This window comes from Sorex fumeus, unplaced genomic scaffold (assembly GCF_029834395.1).
Source record: "Sorex fumeus unplaced genomic scaffold, SorFum_2.1 ptg000129l, whole genome shotgun sequence".
Lineage (NCBI taxonomy): Eukaryota > Metazoa > Chordata > Mammalia > Eulipotyphla > Soricidae > Sorex > Sorex fumeus.
In genome coordinates, this window is record NW_026606186.1 from 1211878 (window position 1) to 1230006 (window position 18129).

Sequence of the window (18129 nt, forward strand, 5' to 3'; positions counted from 1 at the left end):
CCCGCTTTCAAAATATTCTTTCAAAAGTCTCAAGGAAATAGGTTTTCACACATCAAATAAGTGGCTTGGGCAAGGTGTGTGATATGAAAACTTGGGCAGCAACGTGCTGGCTCTGTGGAGGTCCTCTCAGAGAAACTTCCAGTCATGCCGTACCTGAAGGGTCTCAACTTCAGTTTCCTATGGCATCAGCATGATTTTCTACCCCTCCTTACCTCTACCCACCTCCTTCAAGCACTGATGATGCCAATTAGCCAATCACCTGTTGCAGTTAATTGTGGGGTGAAGGTGCCCATTCTACCTCCCAACACACACACACACACACACACACACACACACACACACACACACACACACAGAGGCAAGCAAGCTTGGTAACAAAGACGGTAAATAAGACTGAATCAGCAAAAACGTAGGAAAAAGCTGGGGTTAAGGCACAGAGATAATGAAAGAGGTTCTGAAGGCAAATAAATAATATAAGTCAAGTTTTGCACTCAGGGATGACTCCTGACAGGCATGAAGACCATATGGGGTGCTGGGAATTAAATCCGGGTCAGCTGTGTGCAAGGCAAGTGCCCTACCCACTATTGCTCCAGGCCCTACAGTCTAGCTTTGAGAGAGAGAGAGCAGGTAAGAACAAAACTTCTAAGTCACATATCCTGAAGTACTCCCATAGTACCTCACATTCATAGAACCAAGTATCTTCAAAAATATTTTCAGATACTTGGTACAAATATTTATGATAAAACTATGATAACTCAGACTTCTAGGCACTGCAGACAGACCTGCTGGGTTCATATTTGTGCTTTACAAGCCACTTATAATGTATGAATGGCTCCCTGACTTCAGTTTCTCCACTTAAACATGGAAATCATGGAGCATGCTTTGCAAAGGCATTTGTACAATTTCAAATGCACTGACGTAAAGCACTTTGCCTTAAGAGCTGCATAAAACAATCCATGAATGAATGCTATATAAACTTTAGAAGTGAATATAATTTTTAAATTTAAAGAATGTATGTAATTGCTATTAATATGTAATTGAAATTGACTACATGACTACAACAATGACATAATTTTAAGTTATTATAGGTAACACGGGAGACATCCATGACATTGGCAACTATCGCCCGATCTGCCTATTGTCTGTCATCTACAAGTTTTTCACTTGAGTCATCCTAAATAGGATTGGCAGAACACTAGATGAAGGACAACCATGCGAGCAAGCCAGGTTCCACAAAGGATTCAGCACCATCGACCATATCCACAGGATAACCAAGCTCATTGAGGTTTCTCGGGAGTTCAAGATGCCGCTCTGTTTAACATTCATTGATTTAAAGAAGGCCTTTGATTCTGTTGAGATGGAAGCGGTCATTGAAGCCCTAGCCAATCAGGCATTCAAGCCCAATACATCAGGATCCTCCGTGAGCTATATTGCGGATTCACTACCAGGATCTCACCATTCTACAAAGAAGTGATCGTTGATGTCAAGAGAGGGGTGCAGCAGGGTGATACCATTTCACCAAAACTCTTCAGTGCCACCCTCGAGAACATCATGCGACGACTGGAATGGGAAGGAATGGGAGTGAAGATAGATGGTCGGTAACTACACCACCTCCGCTTTGCTGATGACATTGTTTTAATAGCACCAGATATCAGCCAAGCGGCACAAATGCTGGCCGACTTTGACCGTGAGTGTGGAAAGGTAGGACTACAGCTGAATCTTACGAAGACAATGTTTATGAGAAACAGCCTCGTTCCTGACGCCCCATTCGCTCTCAACGGAATGACCATCTCCAAATGCAACAGCTATGTGTACCTAGGTCGAGAGGTCAACATGACAAATGACCTGGCACCCGAGCTACGCAGGAGGAAGAGAGCGGCTTGGAACGCCTTCAAGAACGTCGAAGAAATAGCTAAGAGGACGAAGAACCTCCGGCTCTGGGCACATCTCTTTGATTCCACTGTTCTTCCTGCATTAACATATGCCTCAGAGACCTGGGCCCTACGCAAACAAGATGAGAACGCTATTCAGGTCTCCCAAAGAAGAATAGAAAGAGCTATGCTTGGAATATCACGTTTCACTTAAATGAGAGAAAGAATCCGGAGTTCTGACATCCGTCGACGATCAAGAATCAGGGATGCTGTCTCATTTGCCAAGGTGTCGAAAATCAGATGGGCTGGTCACGTAATGAGATTTAAAGACAACTGCTGGACTAGAGCTGTTACCGACTGGATTCCAAGGGATGTCAAAAGACCATGTGGCCGCCTACCTACCAGATGGTCAGACTTCTTCATCAAAATCATGAACGATCAGTTTGAGGGAGGCCCTCCATGTTCCCGGAGCGAACAGATGCCATTGGGCTACACTAGCACGCGACAGGGACAAATGGAGATGTTACTGGCGCCCGCTCGAGCAAATCGACGACTAATGGGAAGTTAAGTGTGATTAAGTGATTAGGTAACACAAACTGAAGTGAGCCCACAAATTCTAAGCCACATTTCATAATCTGGACCCAAGTAGAGAAAAAGACTCTTAGAAAAATCTAGATCTTTGTTATAAAATCTATTTCCATTTTTCCAGTTCTGTGTATTACCCTTATTTCTATGCCATCGATATAGAAATATAGCATCTCTATATTCTCAGTTAAGAGGAAAAATATTCTCCCATTTTCTTTGTTCGTGGAGATTACACACCTCCTGCAGTGGCCAGATAGATCACTGGCCAGGTTCTAAAGTATAGTTCAAACTTTGTTAGGAAAGAAAGGAAAAGCCTACCTCTGTAAGATAAAATAAGGTTTCCTGCTAAAATCTATTCAATTCCTAGAGGGTTAAATTCACAAAATTTTCTACAAACAAAATTACCTTTATAGACATAAAATGGATAAACAAGCTCTATGCTTCCTTCAGATATGCTGAATAAAAGGAAAGGGGCAGTTTTTGAAATCCAATGAAATAGTGAATTCACTGAATTCTGAAATCCAATGAATCCAGTGAAAGAAAAGTGATGCTCATGAGTTGAAACAATGTTTGGGATCATATGGGAAACAGCCAGTGGAGGAAGGCTGAGCTAGTTGACAGGGACTCTAATTCAATTCATGAGTATCAACTACTTAGAAAAGATGAAAGTGCATTGAAAAAGGCCTAGCATTGAGACTAGTTTTGCTCACCATTAGTCTTCAAATTTTTGAGACAACTAGTTATTCAGCTTCTAAAGTTTGTAGTTTATTTCGAAAGTTATAGAAATAACAACTAATGGTTATGAAAAACTTATCTTGAATTTTCTACAGTAAATGCATTTTATATCTTGCAGGTATTTTATTTTGAACCACCTTAGATAAAATTAAATGGTCAAAGAGAAACAGTGAAATAAACCCACCTGTCAAATTCATCAAAGAGATCACAACTCTGAAGTTTTGAAAGTGCAGTTTGAAAATATTCCACTAGAAAACAAATAGGATATTATGAATCAAAGGAATTGTCATTTGTAGGAACGCAATAAGTCCTCTTGTCCTTTCCCTTCACCCAAACCCATTTCCAACTTGTTGGATTAACTGCTGGCATGGCGTCCTACCCAAGCTGTCCAGTGCCACTCTTTTGAGTAAAGATTCTGAGATTCTCCTCAAGGCCAGAGGGCTTCAGAGATGGGAAATTCAGCACTAGAAGGAGTTCCGTCTCCCATAACAGAATTGGCTGAATCATTTTGTTCTTTAGTTCCAAGTATCTCAGGCTTGAACCTGCCCTTTCTCTCTCACTCATGTTATCTGAATTGCTTGTCACCCCTGCTCCCAATGCCACACACACTGCAGTTCTCCTGGGGCCCAACTGATTTCACAGGAGTGCTCCCAATTCTGTGTTTATGGCAAAACTTTTCCTTCGTGTTTTACTTCCCCTCTCTGTCAATCCCTATCCCCCACCCTTTATGAAACACAATTTCTCTTTCTCTAAATAAGTCCTGCTTGGTTTCAGTAAAGAGGTTGCTGGCCATCAGCTTGTGACCCATTTCTTTTGCCTGTCAGCTGGAGGAATGCATCAGGGCACCTGGTCACGGCAGCGGCGGGGACACAAGCTAATAATTTCACACTGTATTTCTTCTGCAGCGAAATTAATGCTGCTGCAGCAATTAGCCAACACTAGTCAGTGGACATTAACAATGATAAATGTGCTAAAAATACTTTCCTAAAGCCTCAGGAAAAAATATTTAATCTGAAAACAATTATGAGAACCCTCAAATTAGCAATATAGCAATATCAAGATGCTTCTCAAACTGACAGCAGTATAAAAATCATCATTTGGCAAGGAAAATCTATTAAGTTGTCAAATTCTTTATGATTTTTCCCTCCCTTTCCTCCCTCTCTCTCAAACACACACACACACACACACACACACACACATACACACACACACACACACACACACACACCAGGATCACTTGAAGGAAAATCAATTCAGGAACATATAGAATTACTTGGGCTTTTAGAATATGTCAAAAATATAGAAGCAGGGGTCAAAGAGATAGCACAGTGGATCAGACTCTTGCCTTATACACAGTAGATCAAGATTCGATCTCCAGGATCCTATATGGTTCCCTGAGCATTCCCAGGAGTGATCCCTGAGCACAGAGCTACAAGTAAGCCCTGTGCACAATTGGGTGTGGCCCAGAAATAAAATATAAATATTTTATAGAGAGAAACAGAAATGTTATAAAACTAGGTAAATCAAATTAGTTGTCAACAAGCAGAAAGAAAATGACGTAATTATCTATAAATTTAACAAAATAAAATGCCTACTGATTACATCGAAAGACTGACCACGAATCTAGAATTTGCTGATGAAATAAAATAAACCTCAAAGATGAGAAGGTAACAATGCCACATCCACTCCAGTAGTAAAATGGGAGAAAGGTGGGGAATTACCATAGGATTTTCCTGCCAATTCTAATTATATGGCACTGGAATTCATGTGGATCATATGGTGGCAAAACAAAACTAAAATGCTCTTTCTCAGCAACAACAAAGTCAGCTCTGTAAAACTGCCTCTATTCTTGGGTCAGAGTGCTTGACTCGCATGTGGCTGGCCTCGGCATATCCCCAGCAACCCATGTGGTCCCTGGAAGTAATCCCTGAGCATAGAGCCAAGAGTAAGCCCTGAGCATAGCCAGTTGTGGCCCCAAAATAAAAAGTAAATAATTTTTTTTATAAGTCTCTACTCTGTACTGCCTTGAAACTTACAAGAATTTATATTTTAAGATTTAATTCCCTTGGTTCCATTCCAAAAGCATACCCTTTGGAATCATTAAAAACAAAACAAAACCAGAAGGTTTAAATGGCCCTAAAATTCTGTAATAATATGAAATCCACGAAACACTGCTTAATTTGAACAAGAAAGGCTAAGAATACTACTACTGACCTGATGTTCTTGTCCCATAGGGCAAATCAAATTTATCGCTACCATACAAGGAAGCAATCTTTTTCAAATCAGATGCACACAGAAAAGGGTGAAATTGATGGAACCTGGAAGAAAAGAATCAACAATGATTTTCCCAAATACCCTATAATATTTGCTGGCTTTAAAAATCACAACTAAAAATACCTGCAGCATATTACTCATATTGTTAATACATTTCTGCACCTGGTGTTGGTTCTTATATTTTTTAATTCTTTATATAAAAACATCCTAAATAGCATTAAATATTACATTGAATGAAAATGCAACAGTAGGTACTAGGTAACCAGAACAGAAATACTTCTCAAAAAAAATGAAACCAAAAGTTAGATTATAGCTATGGGCTAAGAATGTGGGGGTTAAAGGAACATTTTAAAACAATCAATACCAGGCAAGAGTGATAGTACAGTGGATAGGGCATTTGCCTTGCATGAGGCTGGCCCGGGTTCAATCTTTGACATCTCATATAATAGTCCACTGAGCACCACCATAAGTGACTCCTGAGTGTAGAGCCAGCAATAACCCCTGAACAGTACTGGGTATGGCCCCAAAACAAATAAATTAAAACAGACTATACAGGAGAAAATAAAGGAAGCAATAGGGGAACATAAAAATAACATTAAGCCACTCCAAAGTGAAATATATCCCACGTATGAAGTTTGTGTCAGTTGTAAAAGTAAAGATATATTAGAAGTTAGTTGTAGCAAGCACTAATTTTCCTGATATCATGAAATTAAAATTAACTCAAGAATAGCAATGGCACGTGTCTTCATATGGCCTACTCAATAAAGAATTTTAATGGCAAAGTAGGAAAAAAGAGTTTCTTGTTTTGTTTTTGGGCCACACCCAGCAACACTCAGAGGTTCCTTTGGCTCTGCACTCAGGAATCTCTCCTGGGAGTACTTGGGGAAACATATGGGATGCCAGAGATCAGACCGAGGTCAGCTGCATACAAACAAACGCCCTACTAGCTGTACTATTGCTTGGGCTCACATTATTTTCACCTACTAAGTGGAAAAGATACATCATAACAAACAAATCAAGCGAATTCTTATCACATCCTCTCCAGAAGTCCCACTTTCCGCTCTACCAACTTTGTCCTTTCTTTAAAAACTGAACATAGAGTATCCCTGGGGCTTCAGAGGTTTCATGGAAAGTTAGAAATAAACAGCAATAGATTAGGGGTGATGGGGCCGGAGCAATAGTATAGCAAAGCAATAATACAGTAGGTAGGGCATGCCTGATACCAGGTTCAATCTCCGGCATCCCATATGGTCTTGGGAGTATTGCCAGGAGTAATTTATGAGTGCAGAGACAGGAGTAATCCCTGAGCATTGCTGGGTGTGACCCAAAAAGCCAAAAGAAAAAAAAATAGAAAGAAGACTAGGGATGAGACAGTTTTGTTCTTACTTTAGGGTCACTCAGCACTGATAGCTCATAGGAACTAAGAATCTGCATCATGCTCAGACCAAGGAAACAGATGAAAGACCAGCCCTTCCGGGGGTGAGACATGATGTGTGTTTCAGATTCAGCCCTGATAGTTCTGGAAGTTTGGGGGTCCATACAGTCAACCTTAAAAGGTCATTTTCAGTATGGGAGTGGATCTCCCTGCTCAGGATCTACTCTGGGAAGAGGAAGTGTCAGGTCTCCTAATTTAAGATTCAGGGAAATCTCATCTTACTCCAGTTTTCCTTGGGAAAGTGAGCTGCAGATGAAAGGACAAGGAATGAAGCACTCTGTTCTTTGGAATTTGTGGGGTAATGGTGGGGACTCAAGATTCAAGTTTATTGTTATGCAGATAAACAAGTCAGGTTAGGTGACATTTTATTTCTAAATGAAATAATTGTTCAGCACCACATTTCATACACAGCATGAATCATCCTTCATAATTATATATCCCATTATATAACAGTATATTATATCACACTGTCTATTACATTGCAATTCAGTGCATCATATTAAATTAATTTCAACCGTGTTACTCCTACCAAGTCTAGCGAGGAAGCTAAGCCTGTTAATGTAGACAAAGGAACTGAAGTAATGAGAAGTTAAGCAACCGTACTCTATGGCATCACTAATCCCTATGAACAAAACTGAAATGTACCCAGGTTTGAAGAAATGTGCCCTCCTTCCAACACTGCCATATAATACCTCCAAGTGTCCCAGTAAAGGTTCTCCTGCTAGCGCCCAGAGGATAAATTCATGAGATAGGAGACTTTCATGCTTGCTCTGAACTACACTGAAGAAATAATTGAACCTTCGTCAGGTTTTATTGGAAAGGAAACAATCTGTCTTCACTACCTGAAGGTAGCCCTTGATTCTAAAGCAGCATTCTTTTTAATGATTATATTTTCAAAAGTCCACAAATGAAGATATTATTATTTTGGGATACAGAAAGATGGCTTTAACCAGACACAAAATACAAACCATAAAATAAAAATTATAAAATGTAAAGCTTCTGTAAAGGACAGAGAGGCAAACAGTGGGTATGCTTTTACCTTCATGCAGTCAACCTAGATTCGATCCCTGGCACAGCATATGAACCCCTGAGCGCTGCCAGGATGATCCCAGTGTACAGAGCTACGAATGAGCCCTGAGCCCTTCTGGGTGTGGCTCCCAAACAAAGAAAACTTCCATATAGTAAATTCCATCCTAACAGCAGCATTTTTAAACCTGCAGACCACAATGCATAGCTGGCTATGAAACCAATTCTTAAATTAATGTGAGCATATAGTTTTAAGGGCTGGAGCGATAGCACAGCGATATAAAACAGAAACATACATGTGTATTAGGTTCTCAAGCAAAATCTATTTCTTCCTCTGTGTCACAATCAAAATGTTTAAAAACAAGTCTTCTCATTTTGCAGTAGTCCTGAACAGAACATACCAATGGACTACCAGGAACCCTGGCACAGCTGTAATAAAATGCAGCAGTATTTCGTGTCTCTGCAGGTTTCTTGGGAACTGGTTCATTTTAAAGGGATCGGTAGTCACAAAAAATTAAGAACCAGTGATGGAAAGGTACAGTGTCACTGTACGGAAGGGCACATTATGGGAGATGGTGCCCCTTTTGATACTGTTCTTCCCCATCTCTGGAGCGGTGTGTCTGAAGCCCTCTCACTTCAAGGAGAAGCCTCTGAGTTTTACTCAACACAGTGGCATTACCCAGGAGGTTCAGAAACAGCACCGGCTGGGCTTGTACAGGAATACAAGTTTAAAAATCAGGCTCATTCTCTATTCTCAAAATTGGTTCACAATATATACACACAAGTGTATAAACAAGTGTGTATATATTTACTTAGATAAATATACGTATATATGTGTATATATATGCATATGCACATATATGAATATCTATGTATATACATATATATGTGTATATAAATATATGTGTATATATGTTTATATATTAAATATGTGTATATATATTTTATATATATACACATATTTATATACATATATACAATTGAGATCTGGAACAATAGCACAGCAGGTAGGGCATTTGCCTTGCACACGGCTGACCCGGGGGACCCAGGTTCGATTCCTCTGCCCCTCTGGGAAAGCCCGGCAAGCTACAAAGAATATCTCACCCACTCGGCAAAGCCTGGCAAGCTCCCCGTGACGTATTCCATATGCCAAACACAGTAACAACAAGTCTCACAATGGAGATGTTACTGGGCCCGCTCAGGCAAATCGATGATCAATAGTAGGACAGTGCTACAGTGCTATACATTTGTATACATTTATATATATTATACACATATGCATGTGTGTATATAAATATGTGTATATATACACACAGAAATACACACATATTTATCTAAATAAATTTCATAAAATTATTTTACTTTACCAAAAATATATCATGTTTTTACATTTATCTCCCTTCACATTTATCTAAGTAAATTTCATAAAATGATTTTACTTTACTAAAAATATATCATAAAATGTGAAATAGTTTTTTTACCTTTAATGGTGAATTGCTGAAATTCTTCAACCTCTTTTATACAATTAACTATGCCCAGACAAGGGGTCAGAGATGGATGTCCCAAGGGAGGAACACGTTCTTTGCATGTGGGAGCCCAAACTCTGAGCCCTGGTCACACACCCCCTGAACACTACAGGGAGTGTCTAAAATAAAACAAATTAAAGCCTACCCCTGAAAAAAATTACAAAATACTCAAATCAGACCACCATTTACTTGTATTTATTTAGAAACATTCTTTTGGGGAGCTCTGGTGCTCAGGGCTTATTCAGGCATCAGTCCTGACAGGCTCAAAGGACCATATGGGGTGCTGGGGATCAAACCTGGTCAGCCGTGTACAAGGCAAATACCCTACCCACTGTACTATCACTCTGGCCCCCATTTATAATTTATTTATTGCAACATTCTGAATGCAATCTATTTTGACTGCAATTTGTGATTTCAGAAAAAAGTATTTGTGAATAAAGTTAAGTTCTGTATTCCCCTCAGAAATGTGACAAAAAACTTTACATTCTGTGTGGATGTATCATTATTTTCTAGTTATTTTCTACTTATCTTATTATGAAAAGTCACTAAAAGCCAGGAAAAGTTTCTAACCATAAATCTTAATCTGGAGACAAAAGAGAAAAATTTCAAGATTGAAAAAGAACATTGGAACAAGAGGGCAAAAATAAACACCTGAAGAATAGTTCACTTTTTATGACTATACACAAAGAAACCTCTCTAATCTCACCTGTGAGGAAAGAACACTGGTCTGATTGAGTTCTTCAGTGCCTTTTCTTAAAATACATGCAGAACTCTGACTAAGAGCACAAAAAAGAGACAGGATATTCAAGCTCTTCCTTAAATATAGAATTCCACTTGACACTGACTTGTATGGGAAAGAAAGTAAACAAGTGTGGAAAATGATCACACATATATTTTTTTCAATATTTTGTATGTCACAATTTCTTTATTTTTTTACCTCAGGAGAGAGGCAAAAGCAGGCTTTGATAAACAAGGCCGGGTCTGATGTCTCCTTTTCATGTCCACAGGTGGCACCCTATGAGACAAAAATAGTGTCAGTCAGAAACAGAACTGGGCAGCCTGCCCAAAAGGAAGCAAACGCCTTGGGAATCCATTAAATGACACCAAGAAGCTTCTTGGGAAAGAATAAAACTCCTCACAGCAACACCTCAGTCTGACAGTCACTCCTCCCACTTCTACACACAGTTGAAGACTCAAAGACGCCAGGCAAGCAAGTACAGGAAAGTGACCCAAAAGGAATTCAATGGCCAAGAATCCAAAGCACCTTCTCAGAAGGGTGAGGAGATCCCCCACTCAAAGGGAAGTCAGAGCAGACTCCCTCTTCTAGAAGTCTCTTAAAATCCTATGAAATCTCAGGTCATCTTAAGTATGTATGGCCATGCAAATGCCACTTCTCGGGATATCTTTTAGCAGCAACCTACATAGTGTCACGCAACCTGGTCTGTGATCTGGGTGTCACAACACGCATCACAAACACTTAGACTCATATCTAGCTCTCCTCCACTCTTGGGATAGGTTAGACCCTTGTGACTCTCCTCAATGAACCATTTGTCTCCATTATGTAAAAGGATATTGTGAAACAGAGCACAACATAAATAAACTAATGGGTTGGAATGGCAGGACCCAAACTTGGCAAGGAAAGAGGAAAACAAATTAATGAAAAAACTTATTAGTAATCATAAATTGTGTTATGAATTCATTTAAAATAAATAATAATTTTTTCTATGATTTGCCATTTCAAACGGTAGGAAAGAGCTTCAACTCTTTAAGGGCAGATTTAACTTTTCAAGGGCACCAGTCCCCATAAGCCAGAACTTCTAGGTCTCGGAAATATGTGAAGAAACACCTTTTATAATATGATAGTTCCTGAGATATAATATAGGGGTATAGAGAACTTGCCTTGTATGCAGTTGACCGAACACATGGTCCCCCAAACACCACCAGGAAACACTCAGCACACAGCCAGGAATAACCATTGACACTGCTGGCTGTGGCCCCCAAAGCTAATAATAATAATTAATAAATTATATAAATGGCAAGATTCCTTTAAATTATATACATGAAGAATATACAGGAAAGTGGTGGTCCAGCACAGACCATAAAAATAAAATTTTTCTAGAGGACAAAATTATGATATTTTATTTTGAACATAATATAAACTTGTAGGACAATGCATAGATAAACTTTGGTGTGTGTATGTGTGTTTGTGTGTGCATTTTGAAAGACAATAATCTATCTTAAATAACTTTTAAGGATGTAAGTTCACAGTACAAGCTCCCATCTGAAGGAATTTTCCACAGTACTTTTTGTGATTTAATGTATTAGTTTAAAAGTGATACAGACATTTCTCAAAAGTCCAATAATGAAGACAATGCTGAATTCTGATCCTTTTCATAGTCTTCTTTCTCATTTCCCTGACCAACAATATGATTTGTAAGGATGTTGCAATCTTTTTTTTTTTTTGCTTTTTTTGGGTCACACCTGGCGGTGCACAGGGGTTACTCCTGGCTCTGCACTCAGGTGTTACTCCTGGCGGTGGTCAGGGGACCATATGGGATGCTGGGAATCGAACCCCGGTCGGCCACATGCAAGGCAAACGCCCTACCCGCTCTGCTATCTCTCCAGCCCCGGGATGTTGCAATCTTGAAAGCTTCTTGCTTCCTGGTATATTCAAGTCTTCCAGCTCTAAGTGTGGGAAACATACAGAAGGGACAGAGAGGATGGGGAGATGGCTACAGTATAATGTTCATGGAAAATATATTTCAACGTTGAAATTCTCTTGCTCAGCATTACTTTTGCTCATGGCCAAACCTACTGTGGGATGAATACAAGGAGTTGAATTTACCGATTTTTTTTGAAAGCTTCCTTTTAAGCTGTGAAAAGTCTGGCTGGTCTATGTACCAATCCCTCCTTGGAGTATATAGAGACCACCAGGCTATAAAGACCAGGGCACAAGATCAGCCTAACCGCCAATATAGAACCGCTTATGATATACTACCTCTTGACTTGCATCTTCTTGCACCTAGAATAGCTCCTGCTCAGAGATAACAATCTCAAGTTCTTTCTTACCAGGCATTTTTATTATTCAGCTGTGTTAGAAATTAATTTTCATATGCCCATCAAACACAAGGGTTGGTTTAAATGTAAACTTTCTTTCTACTGAGTATAGCCTGCTTGTCCCAACTTCCTCTAGGTTGAAACCATCCTCAGGAGAAGCAAGCGGGTACTCAGAATTATTGCTCTATGGATTTCTTCCTCTTTCTTCCTTTGGACAGACCAAAATTTATCGGAAAAATAGAGATCTCTTCCTTTTCTTCATGCAATCATGATTTTTATTTACTTAACACTATGCACCTGTCATTTTCCCCCCAGTGATCATTTGCCTAACTTCCTTTCATGAAGGAAGCACTAATATTATTTTTGAAACTACCAATGATGACATTAAAGGCAGAAGCAGCAACTTGTATTCTGTCTACTACTGAATTGTCACTGTCCCTGTCCTCCCGTTATTCATTGTTTTGCTCGAGTGGGCCCAATAACACTGTGAGACTTGTTGTTACTGTGTTTGGCACATCAAATACGTCAGGGGTAGCTTGCCAGGCTTTGCCGTGTCGGCAAGACACTCTCGGTAGCTTACTGGGCTCTCCGAGAGGGGTGGAGGAATCTCAGGCAGAGGAATTGAACTCGGGTCGCCCAAATCAGCCACGTGCAAGGCAAACGCCCTACCCGCTGTGCTATTGCTCCAGCCCAGTACTACTGAATTACTGGTAATAAATACTAAAGTTCTGCCTAATAAAGGAAGTTATTAAAATATTTATTTTTGTAGAAGTATGTGCTGCCACCCAGGAATTTAAGGTCATCTAAGTTTTGTTCTTAGTCAGAGGACTAATGATGACTTAAAGATTTATCATGGAAATTTTCTTTGCAATTAGAACAACTGTGTCTCACCAAGTTTTCTACATGACCTTTTTTTATATACTACTAGGATCAAGTCCATATATGTTAAATTTCAAGTCAAAGTCATTTCAAGTGGAGCTATATAGATGTATATCTGTGTGTGTGTGTGTGTGTGTGTGTGTGTATAGTCATCAACTACTATTAAACCAAGAAACCCACATGTAGAATCTAACTTTATCAGTAACTAATTGTCCAGGCATTTTAGATTTTAAAGTATCATTAAGTATCATTAAGCTCCAAGAATTATTCTATTAATCCAAGAACCTAAAATATTCTGTAAATAGGATTGTGTTTCAAGATAGCCAATACTATTGCCATTATGAGACGATGAATAGGTGCAATTTGTCAGCTTTTAAACAAAGATACAGTGTACTGGATTTTGCAATGGGAAAATTTAAGTTTACCACTGCAAAGTTAGAAAAGGCTTAAAATCTTAGAGTTTCACATAGGCCTTTCTACTATCATTTGTGTTTCTGTTTGAAGAACTACTTTGGGAGTTATTTTTAAGGAGCAAGAGTAACACTCACCAGTAGACACTTGTTCCCCATAAAATACAGTGCAGCACAAAATAGAGGAAGACAGCACTCAGGAATATGGCTACAAGGTACCCTCTCATGGCTGGCACACCTGAAACATGAAGAAGAAGATGCAAAGATAATGCAAGACGAATATACAAACTAATTTCTATAATGTCTCAAACATAGCTTCAGTAAATAAAGAAAGAAAAAAGCAGAAAGAAAAAGTATAGGTTTGTTACTTTGGAAATAGCTCTAAGTGTGCAGAAACAAAACATTTCTAAGTGTCTCTCCTTGTACTCTTTCCTTTACTCTTCTTATGATTTTTGTGAAGATGAGGAGGGCTATTGGGTCACAAATTAGGCAGTGCTCAGGGCGATTCCTGTTCAGTTCTCAAGGCTCAATCTCAGCAGTGCATATCACTGCAAGCAGCCCCAAGGAAGCGAACCAGGGCTGAAAGTATACAAGGTAAGGAACTTAACCTCTGTGCTGTTTCTCTATCCCATCCATGTTCTCTTTTCTTGTTTTTGTTGTTGTTATTTTTATTATTTTTAGGCCACACCTGGCAATGCTCAGGAATTACACTGGGCTCTACACTCAGGAATTACTCCTTGTCAGTGCTCAGTGGACCATATAGGATACTAGAAATCAAAACCCAGGTTGGCCATGTCTAAGGTCAATCCTACCCTCTGCCCCTGTTCTCTTTTCTTTAATCAACATAACATGATTTATTTTTAGACCAGTGAGCATGTCTATAGTTTCAAAGCTAGTGGCTTCTGTTCTATCGCAAGGGAAAAAATTATACTCAACACAATTTTAACATCTTATTTCATAAATCATTTCCAAAACCATTAAAGAACATTTATTTCTTATCTCTCAATATAAAGTAAATATATGCCTGCAGATGTAAATAAACATTTATTCAGTGTTCAAAATGACTGTTAAATGCTATTTGTCACAATTTTTATAAGTTCTTTTTCTAATTTAAAATAACTGTAAGAGGGCTAGAAAAATATTTCAAAGAGTTGAACTCATGCTCAGCATGTTGGAGCCACAACCTTCCCAAAAAACTAAAACTAAAAATATTTTCCATATCCTCAAATTTTATACACTTTTCAGACACACCGATTTGATTTTGTCAATATCATAACACAGGTAAAATCAGCTAATTAATTACATGCCAGTTTTTAAAATAACAAATGGGCAGTATCATTCAGTGAAAATCTGTGTACAAAACCTAGACAATCCTCTTAGAATATGAGGCTTATAAGATGCAGAGGAAAAAAATCTTACAGAGTATATATTTTAAACTAATACATTTAGTTAGTTTACACTTTTGCTTTAAAGACAGAAAAGAGTAAGAGTTCATTTTTGGTGTAATTAAAAGCAAGGAGAAATTTAATAGCTATGGATTCATACTAGAGTTCCTTCAATGTACGTGACATAAAATAGACCTTTTTTCCGCACCTCTTAGCATTTTTTCTACATCTCTGAGCAGTTTAGTTCATCTCCTCTCTTTTCAGTTTGTATCTATCAACATCAACTGTAATAATGCAGTGCCAGATGTGCAAGCCTCACCGAATACATTTCCAAATAATGTAATACTGCCTCCAACAATAAAACACGTTCAAGTGGAAAATATTAAAATGAAGCCTTCTTTGGCTTTCACAAGTGGCATACAGCGAACATAATTTAGGTTTTTCTTGAAAATGAGGTGTTCGTCTTAATAAATGCTTAATTGTGCTGGGCTCTATTAGAGCTGAGACCATCTGGAGCTAATGATGATGTGAAGTTGTTTGCCAAGCCATTATAAACTGCAGTGATTACCCAGGGAAATTGCTTCTCACTGCTCATAAGCTACCACCCCACATGCCACTATTGTAAGTTAGAAATGAAGGTATGTTAGGAGAAAGCAAACAAGTGGTCTAAATGATCAAACTTTAATTTACACGTGCCTCTAATTCTGGCACAGTAAGTTCACACTTAACTGCACTGATTAATTCTGGGATTTGCAACTTGGAGAGCACATGTAACAAAATCACTGATATAAGTGAGAACTTAAGTTCTCATATCACCATTTTTGGTCACAATAAAAGGGGAAAAAAGAAAATATGCTGGGTCCAAGAGACACTGATGGGGTCACGGTGTTTGCATTTCATGTGGCCAACCCCACTTAGACACCACACCACATATGGTTCCCAAGCACAGGGAGGAGTTAAGTCCTGAGCACAGAATAAGTCCAAGAGCCATCAATCAGGTGTGGACCAAAACCCAGAAGAAAAATAAAAAAGAAAACTTTCTTCTTAAAAAGACCCCGAAGCTCAATAAGAGCAAACAGTAACACAGAAGGTTCAATTAGCCATAAACGGCTCAGTAAGTCCTCAGGCAATGACTTTAATAACTGTAGTGAGATCTAACAATTTTCACAAATTTTCTTTTACTGAACTACTTTTTTATAAGTCCACTTTCCATTTTGTTGTTGCAAGCTACATAAAATATATTACAACAAGTCTCACAATGGAGACGTTACTGGGCCCGCTGGAGCAAATCAACGAACAACAAGAGAACAGTACAGTCCAGTGCAGTGCAGTGCAGTGCAGTGATTTGGGAGGTGGATAGGAAACTTGGGAGAGGTGGAGGGATGGGTGCTGGAACACAGAATGCCCAAAACAACTGTATTATGAAACAGCTTTGTAAACCATGCTGTTTAGATAAAAAGTAAATAGATAAATAAAAAGACCCCAAACACTTCTGACACTTGATGGTAATTTGTATTCATTCATTTTCCAACCAGCATATGCCAGACCAGGGTCTTGCTTCACTAGAGCCCATCAAAGGCTCAGCACACAAGGCTGGAAGCAGCCAACCACGGACAGGAAGCCCTGTATCCTCATCACCCAGCACACTCATACCCCCAGCAGTTCTCCAACAGCAACAATTTGGACACACCTATTAACCTATCCACCTTTGGGACGAGTGAGGAAAGAAAGTATCCAGATACAGAAAGAATATAAATTGGGGATTATTAGGGGGAAAGTTTAAGGAAGTGTTTGAAATGTTACTTGCATCTGTGAAGAAACTTAGTGAAGAATCAAAGACAGACACAGTGACTAGTGCAGAGCTGACGCCTGAAACATTTTCAGTAGATGTTAGCTTTCCTCATTCTCTTGGGCCCTGGGAACTGAGAAAGTCAAGGAATGGGGTCCAACTGGGTTTGAGAGGCCAATTTCCCATCTCAGTAGTTCATGATATAAAACACTTCAACTGGAGGCCATAAGTCAGGCTTCATATGGACAAGATATAGACAGTCTGTGGGACAGGCAATTGGCAAGCATTTGTCTCAGTCCTTTGAACCGGTCTCAGCAAAATGCCATTTTTTAAAAAATGTTTCCATCCAAACATGAATTTAGCATTAATATAAAAATCCTAAAGAACACAATACAGTTATTTATATATTCTGAGACTTCTTTGAAAATGTATAATAGTTAAGCCTTTTTAGTTTTACGTCCTGATGGGTTTAGGTATCAGGGATTAGCAATCCTGAAAATTCTAGAATCCACAAATTAGGCTAGTACTGAGGTACTGTTAGAAATTACTAATACTAGGTTTAAGACTGCCCTAGAAAGCATTTCATTGTGGGTCAAAATGTCACCAAATAACATGCTTAACTAAATTTTTTTTCCTTAAATTTTTATTAGTGAAACACCATGAGGTACAGTTGTAGACTTACAAATTTTTGTGCTTGGGTTTCAGTTATACAATGATCAAATACCATCCCTCCACCAGTGCCCATTCTCCACCACCACCAGTCCCAGTATCCCTCCCACCCCCCTTCCCCCCATCTCTCATCCCACCCGACCACTGTGGCAGGGCATTCCCTTTTGTTATCTCTCTCCTTTTGAGTGCTATGGTTTGCGAAAGAGATATTGAGTGGCAATCTTGTTCGGACTATAGTCTACTCTCATCACGCATTTCCCATCCTGAGAGGAACCTCCCAACACCCTTTATTTGGTGCTCCCTTCTCTGTCTGAGCTGCCTTTTCCCCTAGCATTTGCGGTTGTCCTCAATGCCATGGAGTAATCCACCTGGTACTTATCTCGGCTATTCTTGGGTGTTAGTCTCCTATTTTGTTACTTTATGTTACCCAGATGAATGCAGTCTTTCTATGTCTATCCCTCTCTTTCTGACTCATTTCACTTAGCATG

At 39.1% G+C, this 18129-nt stretch overlaps 1 protein-coding gene across 6 annotated transcripts in view; it reads right to left on the bottom strand.

Moving 5' to 3' along the window:
• ST3GAL6 (ST3 beta-galactoside alpha-2,3-sialyltransferase 6) overlaps positions 1 to 18129 on the bottom strand; it is a 90922-nt gene that overhangs the window by 28069 nt on the left and 44724 nt on the right. For 5 of the 6 annotated variants that reach the window (XM_056138632.1, XM_056138633.1, XM_056138631.1 and 2 more), the window contains 4 exons: positions 13937 to 14036; positions 10390 to 10467; positions 5406 to 5509; positions 3376 to 3439 (listed from right to left, as the gene is read on the bottom strand). In XM_056138632.1, coding sequence (XP_055994607.1) covers positions 3376 to 3439; positions 5406 to 5509; positions 10390 to 10467; positions 13937 to 14036 — 346 coding nt within the window. Of the gene's footprint in view, positions 1 to 3375; positions 3440 to 5405; positions 5510 to 10389; positions 10468 to 10716; positions 10851 to 13936; positions 14037 to 18129 lie in introns of those variants that run through there. The other variant, XM_056138637.1, reaches the window with a different exon arrangement.